The sequence below is a fragment of the Cervus elaphus genome, chromosome 17 (genome assembly GCF_910594005.1).
Source record: "Cervus elaphus chromosome 17, mCerEla1.1, whole genome shotgun sequence".
NCBI classification, from domain to species: domain Eukaryota; kingdom Metazoa; phylum Chordata; class Mammalia; order Artiodactyla; family Cervidae; genus Cervus; species Cervus elaphus.
In genome coordinates, this window is record NC_057831.1 from 8,128,279 (window position 1) to 8,146,489 (window position 18,211).

Genomic DNA, 18,211 nt, shown 5'->3' on the forward strand with positions numbered 1-18,211 from the left:
TCCATGGGGTCCCAAAGAGTAGGACACGACTGAACGACTGAACGGAAGTGGAGTGCTTCCTCCTTCCAAATGTACTGTGGGCACTCCATAAAAAGCATAGTGAAAACCTAATGACCATGATTGGGTACTGTATACCAATTACAAGAAAAAGTATGAGAGGACTGCGACTTTGTACATTATCTTTGTACTCTGTCCTCAGTACTCAAAAGAGTGCCTGGCACAAACAGCAGCTCAATAAGTACTGAAACAAGTGAACACTGACTGCATTATAATCACGACAGTTGCCCAGAAACATTGCCTGAACAAGATACTATTAAGAGAAGTCAGGCTCTATATTAAGACCAGTGGAAGCAAGTTGTGCCTTTGAAACTGGCAAGGCAATACAATCATTTCCCCTCAGTCTTGCACAACAGTTTACAACTTCAACTATTTTAATAGGCCCCATTCTATGATACTAAGACTTGTTCATCAGTGATGAACTTTCTAGGCCTCCACTTAGGAAGCTTACATTTGCATTTTCTATCCCACAGGTGTGAAGTTGCAATGTATCTAAATTCTCAGTTTCCTCTTTGGGGAGGATATATTCCATTCAAAGAGTTGTTAGGGTAACATGTTGTTTACCCTTTGGGGCTTTTGATTTATTTCTAACACCTGCTGCTTAAAAGTCTGTAGGACTGAACTTTTATATGGTTTAAAAAAAAAAAAAAAAAGACTGAAGCTATTATGAGACTAGCTTTTCCCCAAAGAGCACATATACCTCAAGTCTTCTCTTAATATGTGTATAAGAGCACGTAGGGCTGTACTTTTGTTTGTTTTATTTCAGAACTTCTCTTTCTTGAATTAAGAGCAAGCACTGTGTCTTAAGTAAACAAACAAAATGGGTATATGCATTTCTTTTCAAGAAACTAATAGGATTTAGGATGAGTTATCACCAGACCTTGCCAGTTTGTACGAATGTGCTAACATGAACACAAAGAGTAAGTTCCAGGTGATAGAAGGAGCTTTAGCTTCATTCTCACTACAGCCCAAACTCTACTTTTATGCGTCTAATTTTAGTTGGGGAAAATCCAACCAGCATTTATGGATGTGCAAGCCTGTGGAGAATCACAGCCAAGCTCTGTGTGAATCAGTCTGCGTGGCTATGAAGGAACCACGGACTGAACTGAATTTGTCAACTAAATATTTTCTTTGCAACTTCTCCATTGAATTTATCATAAGACTAATATATATTTTTTGATCTATCTAAGGATTTTCTTCAAAATATTCCAGGAAGCATATTTTCAGCCACTCTCTATGATAAATGGCTTGATGTTATTGATCAAGGGAATGAGGAGGAGAAAATAACTGCGACCCAGAGGTAATGATGCAATTTTCTCAACTCTGAGAAAATACAACCAACATACTCTTAGGAAAATATCAGCTTATGGTTACAGCTGTGTCCACTAAAATAATGACCAGTATCAAAAGGTTTCACTTGATCATACCCATGGAAGCCAGTTTGAAAAGAGATGCACGCCTTATTGGTGACATTGTAATTGGTGTTTTTCTGCTAATCTTATTAATATGGAATGCTTGAACATTTTACACCTTCTGAATACACGAAATCGTTGGAGATGAAATCCATTGGTCTAAAAAGAGATGATAAAGAACCAATCTGCCAGCGGTATGATCTTAAATACAAACACTTAACTAACCAGAGCAGTTCTTACCTGGCTCAGGAATTAAACTCGGTGAAACATTTTTGTGTGCATTCATGCCTGGAACTGTGAGAATGGACTGTGGACATGGTATAAAAAGAAGTACTTTGTTCTCTGTATTTCCACTTACTGAGCAAAATGACTCGCTTTATTGATAAGTGCCTTTTTCTGTCTTTAGGCTTCTAGACCAGCTGCCAAGAGCCAATGTAGTTTTTCTGCGATACCTTTTTGGAGTGTTACACAACATTGAGCAACATTCCTCATCCAATCAGATGACAGCTTATACTTTATCAGTGTGTATGACCACAAGCATTCTTGGTCTGCTTAATTCTGGCAGCACAGCATTCGAAAACTTCACCAAGAAGGTAATGAGAGCTCTCATTTTTATGCCTTGCAGGGCAGAGTCCCCATTTTGAACCTGAAGTCTGTGGTATTAACTCTGGTGAACCAGATGTTTAAAGTGCACTTTTTAATTACACTGCCTTGGACTGGCAGAGGCCTGCTCTGGTTGGGCATGGGAAGGTGTGTTGCAACTGAGAACAGTCGAGTCACTTCTCCTTTGCCATCCAAGAGATTAAACAATAGAGAGATAAGAGTAGGATGGTGTGATAGAGAAGAACCTGGCTTTGGAGTCTGAGAACCAAGATTCAACTCTCAGCCTAATCACTGAGGGGTGTACAAACCTCCAAACTATGATTTCACCATTACACAATGATGACAACACTCAATACATCTGGTCAGTCTCGGCACATCTTAGGCGGCCTGGGCAATATGAGCACCCAAGGTTCCACACATACCGGCCTCACTCTGCCAGTTCTGGCTCATTCAGGAAAATACTTGGCTTCTATTGTGTCTCTGCTAGAGGATGAGGAGGCTAGTAAAATATTTCAGAACATCCTGACAGAGCCACAACATGCCTAAGAAGATCACAGCTCTTTTCCAAGCTCCCCTGGACAGCAAGTGTGAGGCAAGGCAATGCAGTTAGACAGAGAGACATGTTTTCTCTCCAGATGCTTTCTTCCGTCACAAACCCTGCCACCCCACACAGAAACCTCTGCTACCCACGTTTCAGATAGTTCTTCACTGAAGTGAATTTCAAAATTTGTGTTGCATTTGATGCTTTATCAAGTTTAATGAGATGGTATATATAAATTCTATCTCAAGAAAACTAGAAAAAAGTTCAATAAAAATAAACAAAACTTAATAAGAAAATATACATTTTTGTCCCAAACATCCTATGTAGGCTACTTAAAAATCATCCTAGTGTTAAGCATGTAGCAATCATTACAAAATTTTAGCTATCAGACTAGGCCACATATTATAACTTTAGTCCACCGACGAAAAGAATTTTAAAATTTGTGCCCAAAGTACTCTTGAAAGGATTAGTTATTTCTTAGAAAAAGCTGATGCATATATAATATATATATATTTTTTAAATCAAGTGAATTTTTCTGACTTCTTTTGCATTTTTTGTGAGAGCCAAGATTCATGTATGAAATGTGATTTACTATTAGGCCATATGTACAGTAATACCCCATTTTTTGCCCCTCTGTGTTACAGATTTCTTTCATACAATTTCTCATTGAAAACTGTCTCAAGATATTTGGAGAAAGTATCACGTCTCTCTTTGGACCGAAGTCAGTGTGTTGTGATAACAGTGATAGCACTGACATCACTGATAACAGTGAGAAGGTTGCAGGTACGTGAATAATGTAACTGGCTTTGATGCAAAAGACAGCAAGGCTGCCAGGGTCAATGGGAGATCTTGGAGTCCAAAGCACATTCTAAGGGCAGTAATTTCCATCCGCTCCAAGACATGGGAAGTTTCCCACTTGTGAGATCAAAGAAAGGATAAGACTGTTCTGATTTCAAGAAGCTACTAATACAGCTTTAGAAGACATCATGGTTCAGTTCAGTTCAGTTGCTCAGTCGAGTCTGACTCTTTATGATCCCAAGGACTGCACTGACCCCAACTCCTTGGGGTCAAGGGCTGCAGCGTGCCAGGCCTCCCTGTCCATCACCAACTCCCGGAGCTTACTTAAACTCATGTCCATCGAATCAGTGATGCCATCCAACCATCTCACCCTGTCTGGTCCCCTTCTGCTCCTGCCTTCAATCTTTCCCAGCATCAGGGATTTTTCCAATGAGTTAGTTCTTTGCATCAGGTGGCCAAAGTATTGGAGTTTTGGCTTCAGCATCAGTCCTTCCAATGAACACCCAGGACTGATCTCCTTTAGGATGGACCGGTTGGATCTCCTTGCAGTCCAAGGGACTCTCAAGAGTCTTCTCCAACACCACAGTCGAAAAGCATCAATTTTTCAGCACTCAGCTTTCTTCACAGTACAACTCTCACATCCATACATGACCACTGGAAAACCATAGCCTTGACCAGACGGACCTTTGTTGGCAAGGTAATGTCTCTGCTTTTTAATGTGCTATCTAGGTTGGTCATAACTTTCCTTCCAAGGAGTAAGCGTCTTTTAATTTCATGGCTGCAGTCACCACCCGAAGTGATTTTGGAGCCCCCAAAAATAAAGTATGACACTGTTTCCACTGTCTCCGCATCTATTTCCCATGAGGTGATGGGACCAGATGCCATGATCTTAGTTTTCTGAATGTTGAGCTTTAAGCCAACTTTTTCACTCTCCTCTTTCACTTTCATCAAGCGGCTTTTTAGTTCCTCTTCACCCTCTGCCATAAGGGTGGTGTCATCTGCATATCTGAGGTTATTGATATTTCTCCTGGCAATCTTGATTCCAGCTTGTGCTTCTTCCAGCCCAGCGTTTCTCTTGATGTACTCTGCATATAAGTTAAATAAGCAGGGTGACAATGTACAGCCTTGACGTACTCCTTTTCCTATTTGGAACCAGTCAGTTGTTCCGTGTCTAGTTCTAACTGTTGCTTCCTGACCTGCATACAGGTTTCTCAAGGGGCAGGTCAGGTGGTCTGGTATTCCCATCTCCTTCAGAATTTTCCACAGTTTATTGGAGCGTGATCCACACGCTCGAAGGCTTTGGCATAGTCAATAAAGCAGAAATAGATGTTTTTCTGGAACTCTCTTGCTTTTTCGATGATCCAGTGGATACTGGCAATTTGATCTCTGGTTCCTCTGCCTTTTCAAAACCAGCTTGGATATCTGGAAGTTCTCAGCTCACATATTGCTGAAGCCTGGCTTGGAGAATTTTGAGCATTACTTTACTAGCATGTGAGATGAGTGCAATTGTGCGGTAGTTTGAGCCTTCTTTGGGATTGCCTTTCTTAGGGATTGGAGTGAAAACTGACCTTTTCCAGTCCTGTGGCCCCTGCTGAGTTTTCCAAATTTGTTGACATATTGAGTGCAGCACTTTCACAGCATCATCTTTCAGGATTTGAAATAGCTCAACTGGAATTCCATCACATCCACTAGCTCGGTTCGAAGTGATGCTTTCTAAGGCCCACTTGACTTCACATTCCAGAATGTCTGGCTCTACGTGAGTGATCACACCATTGTGATTATCTGGGTCATGAAGACCTTCTTTGTACAGTTCTTCTGTGTATTCTTGCCACCTCTTCTTAATATCTTCTGCTTCTGTTAGGTCCATACCATTTCTGTCCTTTCTTGAACCCATCTTTGCATGTAATGTTCCCCTGGTCTCTCTAATTTTCTTGAAGAGATCTCTAGTCTTTCCCATTCTGTTGTTTTCCTCTATTTCTTTGCATTGATCGCTGAGGAAGGCTTTCTTCTCTCTCCTGGCTATTCTTTGGAACTCTGCATTCAAATGGGAATATCTTTCCTTTTCTCTTCTCTTCTTTTCACAGCTATTTGTCAGGCCTCCTCAGACAACCATTTTGCCTTTTTGCATTTCTTTTCCATGGGGATGCTCTTGATCCCTGTCTCCTGTACAATGTCACGAACTTCCGTTCATAGTTCATCAGGCTCTCTGTCTATCAGATTTAGTCCCTTAAATCTATTTCTCACTTCCACTCTATAGTCATCATGGATTTGATTTAGGTCATACCTGAATGGTCTAGTGGTCTTCCCCGCTTTCTTCTGTTGAAGTCTGCATTTGGCAATAAGGAGTTCATGATCTGAGCCACAGTCAGCTCCTGGTCTTGTTTTTGCTGACTGTATAGAGCTTCTCCATCTTTGCCTGCAAAGAATATAATCAATCTGATTTCGGTGTTGACCATCTGGTGATGTCCATGTGTATGTGGTGATGTCTGGCAATGTCTTAGGTTAGGGCTTTTCTCGGGACAGTTCTCTTTCTCTCTCTCTGGCTATCCCACAGTCCGGGTTGCTATCTCACATTAGCTCCCTCAGATTGCCCTCGGGGCATTCAGGCCCGGTCCTTACTCTAAGCAATGCAGCCCATGCTTCCCGGTTCAGCCCCCACTTGCTGGTGGTGGATGCCAGCGTCTGGGCTACTTTTCTGCTGGGAGTTGCCGTTAGGCACATAATCTGTGGGTTTTATTTATTTATATATTTACTTTTCCTCCCGGTTATGTTGTCCTCTGAGATTCCAAAACTCCCCACAGACCCGCTATGAGAGTGTTTCCTGGTGTTTGGAAACTTCTGCTCTTTTAAGACTCCCTTCCCAGGACAGATCTCTGTCCCTGCCTCTTTTGTCTCCCTTTTTATCTTTTATATTTTGTCCTACCTCCTCTCAAAAACAATGGGCTGCCTTTCTGGGTGCCTGATGTCCTCTGCCAGCATTCAGAAGTTGTTTCGTGGAATTTGCTCAGCGTTCAAATGTTCTTCGGATGAATTTGTGAGGGACAAAGTGGTCTCCCCGTCCTATTCCTCTGCAATCGTAGGACCACCCCTGAGACTTGAACTCTCGAGTCTATCTCCACAGCAAGCTCACTTTCCATTCTGCTTCAGAGCCAGGCTGCGAATGGAACTGGACTAAATATTTATGTGTTTGTTTTTTTTGTTTAAATCTTTCCTCTTATTATCCCTGCTACCCTGCTACCATTCCAATATTGTCCCATTGATATTTCTTTCTCTGAATAGAATGTCTCACTAACTTAAGAAGTATTGGGGCCAGAAGAGAATTTCTACTTAAAGTATTTTTATTCTCATAATTGTTATTCTATACCCACAAAGTTTCAACATTTCACTTTTTAACATTCAAACCCTAATTTGAACATGAGGAAACACTAACCTAAATCTTGTCAGGATTGTTTAAGAAAGATGAGGTTATAAAGTTAAACTGTTTAACAGTCCCTGGCAACCCACTCCAGGATAGACTACAGTCCACAGCGTTGCAAGAGTTGGACACGACTGAACAACTGAGCCCCATACTTTTCGTGGCTACAGTATGTACGTTTATTGGTCACAGAGCCAACAAGAACTCTAACACCAACCAATGAGGATTACGAAAGGGCCATCTAGGCCTGAAAATAAAAGTATAGGGCTTAATGTCTATTTTGCTTTCCGTCTATGCTCATAGGGTAGCTGGACGTATAGCTTTGTAGCAACTGATGGAGCGTTCTTCCTGAGCATTCTTATTAAAGCTGAACAATGAATGAATACATTTGGAATCCATGAATACCTTTGGGTAGTTTTAGAAATAATATAATCAGGTTAAGAGCAGGGAAACCAGGATGCATAAAGCAACTCAACCCATATAAACATGTATCCTTTTAACATTTGTACATATTAATTAGGAGAATCTCTTCCTGAATTTAGGAATGCATTTGCTTTCTTCATCATCTCCTTTTAAAATGATGGCGGTATGATGTCAAGGCAGGAAGAGCCTAAGGCAAAGTGATGACATTCCTTCAGGAATGCACACCTTCTGGAGGCTGCAAAATCAAATGGAGAATGGAGGTGGGGTCTGCTTGTGGGGGAGCTGACTGATGTCTAGGCTGCCTTAGGCCCTTTGAAGGAGGGAAATTACCTTTATTAAGGCTGCTATGTGACATGTCTTGCACGGAGTAGTACATTATGTTATGTAGTCCAGCGAGGTGTAAGTAGCATCATTTATGTTAAGTTGGAGCAAACTGAAGCTCAAAGAGCTTCAGGTAACTTATCCCATTAGGAGGCAGAATGGGAGCCTTCTGGTTCTCTCACCCGGCACCACAAGTGGCTCACCCACTTGAATGGACATGGTGATGCACTCACTATGTCTCAGAAAAGCCAAGTGGATGGGCATTTTAAAACATGTGGTTACATTCTTCTGTTTATTTTTCTACAACTTGGCTCCTCTATTGACTTCTGTAGCTGGCTATTTAAACAGGTTATTTAAGGAAATATTAAGCAGGTTTATTGAGCAAATATCAGGAAAACATTTATAGCTGGGCACGAGAAACTTTGAACTCAATTTTTCATTGCTGATCACTCTTTCTTGGAAAAGCCCTTCATTGCATTCCTTTGACAGGGGCTGTTGGTAGTTAAAATTCATCTTTGGGTTAGCTGAGGAAGGTGTTACAGAAAAATGGCCACCTGTAATCTTACCACATAGTCTGCATTTAATGACTACTTCCCAAGGACCGTGCGAGCAGGAAGTCATCCTTGGAGCTGACTGAGGGGTGTGGCCTCCCAGAGAAGAGGTCCAGAGGCTGACTGAAACCCCGGGGTCAGGCAGGATGTCTCATGAAAGGCGATTCTTTTCATGATAGAAAATTGGGCATGACTGGGTACTCAGAAAGCCAAACAGGAAATTGAACAGAGGGAGGAAACTTACTACAAAAGTAAATGATAACCAAATGCTGCTTGATTTGAACGTTAAATATGTTTGGCTTTTAAAATGAGATCTGATACCAGAATCCACTGATAATACTGAACATTAGGAAACCTGTATAGCTACAGGTTAAGTGCCTCATGACACAGGGCAAAGGGAATAGACAGCACTGTCTGGGGAACACTGTCACAGGGAGAATCAACCCTGAGTCTGATCCCGCCTCTAGGTTTAACTACTGGTTTGCAGAATATGGGGAAGAAGAACATGTTAACACTACAAGGAGGCAATTAGTCTGTTTCAGAATGTGGGGAATTCTATATAACAAATGGTTCAGTTTCTCTCTTTGAGCCACTGCAATGAACATGCTGCTGACTCTAAGGGGTGGAAATCAGGCTAAATAAGCTAAACTACTACTAGTGAAAATCTCTCTCCTATATTCGATTCAGACAAGAAGACAGTTAGCAAGAGTTCTGTCAAAACCTGGGCCTTTTGGTGTAGCTCCAGGACTCGCGAGGACAACCAACACCCACCTCTACCACCCACAAAGCCAAAACAGCTCTTTGGAGCTCCTCTTGAGGATGTATGTGATAACGACAGCCTGCCCACCCCAATTCTGGTAGGTCTTATTTTGGTTTTCTGTAACCCTCCTGAGGAGGGGAGTTCTGAGAGATCAAGTGTTCTCTTCCAAATCTACCCCCAAATGAAGAAGTCTGGCTTTGTCTGATAAGTTTCATAATATTACTTCAAAGAATAAGGTCTGATTTAGGTACTGCAGAGTTACAAGGCAAATACCAGATGAAAAGGTACTCTCATCCATTCCACTGATTTCAACAAAGACCCACCTATACTGGCTCAGGCCAGTTAAAATGGACTCTGTAAGGTAAGGGAGTCAGAGAAGGCGAGGTTGGGAGAAAGCATGAGACCAGCACTTGACAGGAACAGATCACCTTTAACGAGGCGAGAAGGGGCAGCAGTCAGAGGAGTGAGCTGCTGCACCACCCCAAGAAAAGAGTGAGCATCTACAGGCCTGTATGTGGAAAGCGACTGTCCTAAGGGGGCCTGTTCGCCAAGGTTGTTCAGAGCAGTTCTCTCTCACACAGCTGGGGCAAGGAATTTCGGAGACCGGCCAGAGGCTGGGACCAGCTGGGAGCTGGGCGTAATCAACCTAATGTCCATGTTTTTCTTCGGGTGACAGTGTTCTTTATTTTGCATAGAATGGTGGGGAGGACCTGGAGGGGAGTTTTAACTCCAGGCTATTTTGAGCTGTGTAACTTTCCTTCAGACTCTGTGTGTAAGAATCTCTGAGGGTCCACTTCATCCTCAAATGGTCTCCTGGTCTCCTCCCTTGAAGTCGACACTCGTCTCAAGTCTCCTTCAGCTGAGTCTACTCCGCCTTATGACTCAAAATGTCTCACACGGATTTGATTTGTAACTCAAGTGTTTAAGCATAAAGTACTCATCCTCTGGCAAAAAATGAATCATTTGAGCCTGACAGAATGTGTCAAAAGAAAGTCACAGAGTTTGGACTGTGCTTTATCAAATTAGTGTATTGAACTGTAAGCATTAACACTTGTTCACTGTCCACTATCTCTCCAAGCACTACACTAGATGCAGGGAATTTTATGGTAGATATGAAGAAATTTGTCATCCAAGTTATGTGCTAGCACTACCCCAGACCTGTGTCTTTCACAGAAAATTTAGGGGGCAGCTATGATTATCATCACCCCCACTTCATAAATGAAAAACAAAAGAGCCTCACCCAAGTATGTGCTATGCCTAAAGTCTCACAGTGGATAAGTAGCAGAACAGATTCCACATTCCTTGAAAAACCTGGCTCCAATATCTGTTATCTCTCTACTCTGCAGACAGCAGAGGATATTAAAATACAGAAAAAGGAACTAGAAAGGCTGATGAGAAAGAAATGTGGTCGGAGAAGGAGGAGAGGCATATTGAGCCTGATTTTGAGGGGAGGGAATACAGGAAATAGGAATGAATGGGGTGGACAGTCCCTGAAAGGGGAATACACAAATGGAGCATGAATATGGCAAAAAGATTTCCACACTTAGGGAAGAGCATCTATAACAGGGAATAATGAGAAAGGAGCGGTGAAGGAGGAGAGGGTGAATCTACAAAGGCCTCAAAGCAGAGACGTTTAACACGGTAAATTCACTAAAACGGAAAGTCTGATTACACAAGTGTTTAAAATGTTTCAGGGTATGAATGCCAAATCGATTGTTGGGTAGAAAATATATTTAGAGACACTGAAGAAAAAATTTCAAATTGACTTCGGTCCAGTTCTAGCACTGTACCCTCATACACCACAGCTCTGTTGAAAGAGGAGCAAGCTTGTGCTCTGGGCTTGTAGATATGAAACGTCCCATACTTTTCTTTTCTTTCCTTCCCTATAGGATATGCTTTCCTTTATCAATAAAAAAGGGCTGTTTACAGAAGGCATCTTCAGAAAACCTGGCAAAATACAATCATGCAGAGCCCTAAAGAAGAAACTAAATTCCGGGGACAAAGTGAACTTGGATGATGAATCCATTCTTGTGGTAGCATCCACCTTAAAGGTAAGGAAAGTTTGAGCCTTATCCACACACCGAGGAAATCTGAAGCTGTATGACTGGTCCTTCTTTATGACTGCCCAAGAAACATAAGAGGCGTAAGAGAGGAAGGATTTGAAAAAGTGAAAAACACTTCACAAAGCCAAAATTGAAGGAAGGTACCCCAAATATGATAAGCCCCACATATTAGATATTTTCCTTTTTCATTGCACATCTTGACTCCTGAACACTCCATGCAAAAGAATAATAATAAATTTCGAAATACACACTTACACATAGAGTGTTTACCAAAACAAGCTTCCTGCTTTTGATGACTTCCTCATCATCTTTTAACGAAGGCAGCATTTCCAAAATAAAATTTACATTAAGCTTTTGGAAATACTTAACAGAAGTAACTTCCCAAGGGGCTCAGACAGTAAAGAATCCGCCTGCAATGTGGGAGACCTGGGTTCCATTCCTGGGTTGGAAGGATCCCTGGAAAAGGGACTGGCATACCGACTCCAGTAGTCTTGCCTGGAGAATCCCATGGACGGAGGAGTCCGGCAGGCTATAGTCCATGGGGTGGCACAGAGTCAGACACGGCTGAAGCAACTCAGCATGGATGCAAGACAGATGGTTACTTACTGTGGTAAATTCCTGTGTGTGTGTGTCTGTGTGTGTGTGTGTGTGTGTGTTAGTCGCCTAGTCGCGTCTGACTCTCTGTGATCCCATGGACTGTAGCCCACCAGGCCCCTTGGTCCATGGGATTCTCCAGGTAAGAATACTAGAGTGGGCTGCCATGCCCTTCTCCAGGAGATCTTCCTGATTCAGGGATCGAACCTGCATCCCTTGCATCTCCTGCATTGGCAGGCAGGTCCTTTATCACTAGCAACACCTGGGAAGCCCATTTGTCTTACAGGGAATCAAAAAACGCTTAGTGAGGCCACCAAATCCTCTGATCATTTCACCATCCTTCCTTCCCCTGTCTCTCAATGCCTTTTACTTTAAAATTAGTGTAGGGATGACTCCACCATTTGTTCCTCCTTTGATCTCTCTTACCATCTTCAACACCCTTTGTTAATATTTGTATGTTTAACCCACCACCCAAGGTTACAGTTACATGGTAACCAGTTTTTAGTACATGCCTCATCTTATAAATCTTATTTTTAAAGTGAGTGCAACAGTCAAAATCAGTTTGGAATTTTGAAAATTCAATAGATTCATACAAAAAATAGACTGAGTTTGAAATGATACAGCTAAATCACAAGTGTATAGTTAAATTTATACCAGGGTAATAATAGAACAGGAAAAAAATTTAATCAATTCATCTTGATACTTGTTAGCAGCTATGAACAAAGATATATTGATGTAGTAATAACTACAGACAGGTTATTAAAATTACCTTAGAAACTAAACATATGGTCTTTCCTTGTCCCCTATTAATGTTCGATTCTATGATAACAGCAACACTGCAGATACCACTTAGAGTTGACCCCTACTGCACGTGCACCATAATAACACACACTAGGTGTGCAAACAGCAAGTAGAGCGCTACCCTCTGTAAGGTGCACCCTGGGGACTGATTTGAGTTCTGAGCAAGATTTACTAGGCTCTTGCTATTTCCATGCTCTAAGCACAGACTAGTAAGAGGGTGGCTACTTATGGGTACAGGTCTTACACAATCCCAAAGTGTTCTTTTCCTAAAGTTGATTGATCTTGGTGGGGAATCAGACTTTGCAACCTCAGCCTTGATAATACCATATGTCAGAGCCACCACAGAGTTGGTCTAAATCAGAAATGAATATATAGACAGAACCACATTGAGTTTTCCACTAAACTGTCTATAAACAGAGATCCAATAGCAAATACCCACAGCATATTCTGCATGAGTCATGTCCTGGCTTAACCATACTCAGTCTCACCAATCGATTCTACAGCACAGGGTCCAGGAGAGAGAAGAGACACACTCTCCAAGTGCATGTAGTTTGGTACACAAGGCAAAGGCCTGCTGCACACTCCCAGACTCCCAGAAGCCAAAGCCAGCTGAGGTGGTCGCATGGCGTCACCAACTCGACGGACATGAATTTGAGCAAGACCCAGGTGTTGGTGATGGACAGGAAAGCCTGGTGTGCTGCAGTCCATGGGGTCCCAAAGAGTAGGACACGACTGAACGACTGAACGGAAGTGGAGTGCTTCCTCCTTCCAAATGTACTGTGGGCACTCCATAAAAAGCATAGTGAAAACCTAATGACCATGATTGGGTACTGTATACCAATTACAAGAAAAAGTATGAGAGGACTGCGACTTTGTACATTATCTTTGTACTCTGTCCTCAGTACTCAAAAGAGTGCCTGGCACAAACAGCAGCTCAATAAGTACTGAAACAAGTGAACACTGACTGCATTATAATCACGACAGTTGCCCAGAAACATTGCCTGAACAAGATACTATTAAGAGAAGTCAGGCTCTATATTAAGACCAGTGGAAGCAAGTTGTGCCTTTGAAACTGGCAAGGCAATACAATCATTTCCCCTCAGTCTTGCACAACAGTTTACAACTTCATCTATTTTAATAGGCCCCATTCTATGATACTAAGACTTGTTCATCAGTGATGAACTTTCCAGGCCTCCACTTAGGAAGCTTACATTTGCATTTTCTATCCCACAGGTGTGAAGTTGCAATGTATCTAAATTCTCAGTTTCCTCTTTGGGGAGGATATATTCCATTCAGAGAGTTGTAAGGGTAACATGTTGTTTACCCTTTGGGGCTTTTGATTTATTTCTAACACCTGCTGCTTAAAAGTCTGTAGGACTGAACTTTTATATGGTTTAAAAAAAAAAAAGGAAAAAGACTGAAGCTATTATCAGACTAGCTTTTTCCCAAAGAGCACATATACCTCAAGTCTTCTCTTAATATGTGTATAAGAGCATGTAGGGGTGTACTTTTGTTTGTTTTATTTCAGAACTTCTCTTTCTTGAATTCAGAGCAAGCACTGTGTCTTAAGTAAACAAACAAAATGGGTATGTGCATTTCTTTTCAAGAAACTAACAGGATTTAGGATGAGTTATCACCAGACCTTGCCAGTTTGTACGAATGTGCTAACATGAACACAAAGAGTAAGTTCCAGGTGATAGAAGGAGCTTTAGCTTCATTCTCACTACAGCCCAAACTCTACTTTTATGCGTCTAATTTTAGTTGGGGAAAATCCAACCAGTACTTCTGGATGTGCAAGGCTGTGGAGAATCACAGCCAAGCTCTGTGTGAATCAGTCTGCGTGGCTATGAAGGAACCACGGACTGAACTGAATTTGTCAACTAAATATTTTCTTTGCAACTTCTCCATTGAATTTATCATAAGACTAATATATATTTTTTGATCTATATAAGGATTTTCTTCGAAATATTCCAGGAGGCATATTTTCAGCCACTCTCTATGATAAATGGCTTGATGTTATTGATCAAGGGAATGAGGAGGAGAAAATAACTGCGACCCAGAGGTAATGATGCAATTTTCTCAACTCTGAGAAAATACAACCAACATACTCTTAGGAAAATATCAGCTTATAGTTTACACCTGTGTCCACTAAAATAATGACCAGTATCAAAAGGTTTCACTTGATCATACCCCTGGAAGCCAGTTTGAAAGGAGATGCACGCCTTATTGGTGACATTGTAATTGGTGTTTTTCTGCTAATCTTATTAATACGGAATGCTTGACCATTTTACACCTTCTGAATACACGAAATCGTTGGAGATGAAATCCATTGGTCTAAAAAGAGATGATAAAGAACCAATCTGCCAGCGGTATGATCTTAAATACAAACACATAACTAACCAGAGCAGTTCTTACCTGGCTCAGGAATTAAATTTGGTGAAACATTTTTGTGTGCATTCATGCCTGGAACTGTGAGAATGGACTGTGGACATGGTATAAAAAGAAGTACTGTGTTCTCTGTATTTCCACTTACTGAGCAAAATGACTCGCTTTATTGATAAGTGCCTTTTTCTGTCATTAGGCTTCTAGACCAGCTGCCAAGAGCCAATGTAGTTTTTCTGCGATACCTTTTTGGAGTGTTACACAACATTGAGCAACATTCCTCATCCAATCAGATGACAGCTTATAATTTATCAGTGTGTATAACCCCAAGCATTCTTGGTCTGCTTAATTCTGGCAGCACAGCATTCGAAAACTTCACCAAGAAGGTAATGAGAGCTCTCATTTTTATGCCTTGCAGGGCAGAGTCCCCATTTTGAACCTGAAGTCTGTGGTATTAACTCTGGTGAACCAGTTTAAAGTGCACATTTTAATTACACTGCCTTGGACTGGCAGAGGCCTGCTCTGGTTGGGCATGGGAAGGTGTGTTGCAACTGAGAACAGTCGAGTCACTTCTCCTTTGCCATCCAAGAGATTAAACAATAGAGAGATAAGAGTAGGATGGTGTGATAGAGAAGAACGTGGCTTTGGAGTCTGAGAACCAAGATTCAACTCTCAGCCTAATCACTGAGGGGTGTACAAACCTCCAAACTATGATTTCACCATTACACAATGATGACAACACTCAATACATCTGGTCAGTCTCGGCACATCTTAGGCGGCCTGGGCAATATGAGCACCCAAGGTTCCACACATACCGGCCTCACTCTGCCAGTTCTGGCTCATTCAGGAAAATACTTGGCTTCTATTGTGTCTCTGCTAGAGGATGAGGAGGCTAGTAAAATATTTCAGAACATCCTGACAGAGCCACAACATGCCTAAGAAGATCACAGCTCTTTTCCAAGCTCCCCTGGACAGCAAGTGTGAGGCAAGGCAATGCAGTTAGACAGACAGACATGTTTTCTCTCCAGATGCTTTCTTCCGTCACAAACCCTGCCACCCCACACAGAAACCTCTGCTACCCACGTTTCAGATAGTTCTTCACTGAAGTGAATTTCAAAATTTGTGTTGCATTTGATGCTTTATCAAGTTTAATGAGATGGTATATATAAATTCTATCTCAAGAAAACTAGAAAAAAGTTCAATAAAAATAAACAAAACTTAATAAGAAAATATACATTTTTGTCCCAAACATCCTATGTAGGCTACTTAAAAATCATCCTAGTGTTAAGCATGTAGCAATCATTACAAAATTTTAGCTATCAGACTAGGCCACATATTATAACTTTAGTCCACCGACGAAAAGAATTTTAAAATTTGTGCCCAAAGTACTCTTGAAAGGATTAGTTATTTCTTAGAAAAAGCTGATGCATATATAATATATATATATAATTTTTAAATCAAGTGAATTTTTCTGACTTCTTTTGCATTTTTTGTGAGAGCCAAGATTCATGTCTGAAATGTGATTTACTATTAGGCCATATGTACAGTAATACCCCATTTTTTGCCCCTCTGTGTTACAGATTTCTTTCATACAATTTCTCATTGAAAACTGTCTCAAGATATTTGGAGAAGATATCACGTCTCTCTTTGGACCGAAGTCAGTGAGTTGTGATAACAGTCATATCACTGACGTCACTGATAACAGTGAGAAGGTTGCAGGTACGTGAATAATGTAACTGGCTTTGATGCAAAAGACAGCAAGGCTGCCAGGGTCAATGGGAGATCTTGGAGTCCAAAGCACATTCTAAGGGCAGTAATTTCCATCCGCTCCAAGACATGGGAAGTTTCCCGCTTGTGAGATCAAAGGAAGGATAAGACTGTTCTGATTTCAAGAAGCTGCTAATACAGCTTTAGAAGACATCATGGTTCGGTTCAGTTCAGTTGCTCAGTCGTGTCTGACTCTTGATGATCCCAAGGACTGTAGTGACCCCAACTCCTTGGGGTCAAGGGCTGCAGCGTGCCAGGCCTCCCTGTCCATCACCAACTCCCGGAGCTTACTTAAACTCATGTCCATCGAATCAGTGATGCCATCCAACCATCTCACCCTGTCTGGTCCCCTTCTGCTCCTGCCTTCAATCTTTCCCAGCATCAGGGATTTTTCCAATGAGCTAGTTCTTTGCATCAGGTGGCCAAAGTATTGGAGTTTTGGCTTCAGCATCAGTCCTTCCAATGAACACCCAGGACTGATCTCCTTTAGTATGGACTGGTTGGATCTCCTCGCAGTCCAAGGGACTCTCAAGAGTCTTCTCCAACACCACAGTCGAAAAGCATCAATTTTTCAGCACTCAGCTTTCTTCACAGTACAACTCTCACATCCATACATGACCACTGGAAAACCATAGCCTTGACCAGACGGACCTTTGTTGGCAAGGTAATGTCTCTGCTTTTTAATGTGCTATCTAGGTTGGTCATAACTTTCCTTCCAAGGAGTAAGCGTCTTTTAATTTCATGGCTGCAATCACCATCCGCAGTGATTTTGGAGCCCCAAAAAATAAAGTCTGACACTGTTTCCACTGTCTCCCCACCTATTTCCCATGAGGTGATGGGACCAGATGCCATGATCTTAGTTTTCTGAATATTGAGCTTTAAGCCAACTTTTTCACTCTCCTCTTTCACTTTCATCAAGAGGCTTTTTAGTTCCTCCTCACCCTCTGCCATAAGGGTGGTGTCATCTGCATATCTGAGGTTATTGATATTTCTCCTGGCAATCTTGATTCCAGCTTGTGCTTCTTCCAGCCCAGCGTTTCTCATGATGTACTCTGCATATAAGTTAAATAAGCAGGGTGACAATGTACAGCCTTGACGTACTCCTTTTCCTATTTGGAACCAGTCTGTTGTTCCGTGTCTAGTTCTAACTGTTGCTTCCTGACCTGCATACAGGTTTCTCAAGAGGCAGGTCAGGTGGTCTGGTATTCCCATCTCCTTCAGAATTTTCCACAGTTTGTTGTGATCCACACGCTCGAAGGCTTTGGCGTAGTCCATAAAGCAGAAGTAGATGTTTTTCTGGAACTCTCTTGCTTTTTCGATGATCCAGTGGATACTGGCAATTTGATCTCTGGTTCCTCTGCCTTTTCAAAACCAGCTTGGATATCTGGAAGTTCTCAGCTCACATATTGCTGAAGCCTGGCTTGGAGAATTTTGAGCATTACTTTACTAGCATGTGAGATGACTGCAATTGTGCGGTAGTTTGAGCCTTCTTTGGGATTGCCTTTCTTAGGGATTGGAATGAAAACTGACCTTTTCCAGTCCTGTGGCCCCTGCTGAGTTTTCCAAATTTGTTGACATATTGAGTGCAGCACTTTCACAGCATCATCTTTCAGGATTTGAAATAGCTCAACTGGAATTCCATCACATCCACTAGCTCGGTTCGAAGTGATGCTTTCTAAGGCCCACTTGACTTCACATTCCAGGATGTCTGGCTCTACGTGAG

The 18,211-nt window shown here is 41.8% G+C and overlaps 1 protein-coding gene across 1 annotated transcript in view; it reads left to right on the top strand.

The window, feature by feature from the left end:
- Positions 1 to 1,996: 1,996 nt before the first annotated feature.
- LOC122673229 overlaps positions 1,997 to 18,211 on the top strand; it is a 42,963-nt gene continuing 26,748 nt past the window's right edge. The window contains exons 1-7 of the mRNA XM_043870759.1: positions 1,997 to 2,062; positions 3,258 to 3,396; positions 8,809 to 8,978; positions 10,771 to 10,932; positions 14,292 to 14,401; positions 14,921 to 15,107; positions 16,302 to 16,440. Of these exons, the coding sequence (XP_043726694.1) occupies positions 1,997 to 2,062; positions 3,258 to 3,396; positions 8,809 to 8,978; positions 10,771 to 10,932; positions 14,292 to 14,401; positions 14,921 to 15,107; positions 16,302 to 16,440 (973 nt within the window). The remainder of the gene's footprint in view (positions 2,063 to 3,257; positions 3,397 to 8,808; positions 8,979 to 10,770; positions 10,933 to 14,291; positions 14,402 to 14,920; positions 15,108 to 16,301; positions 16,441 to 18,211) is intronic.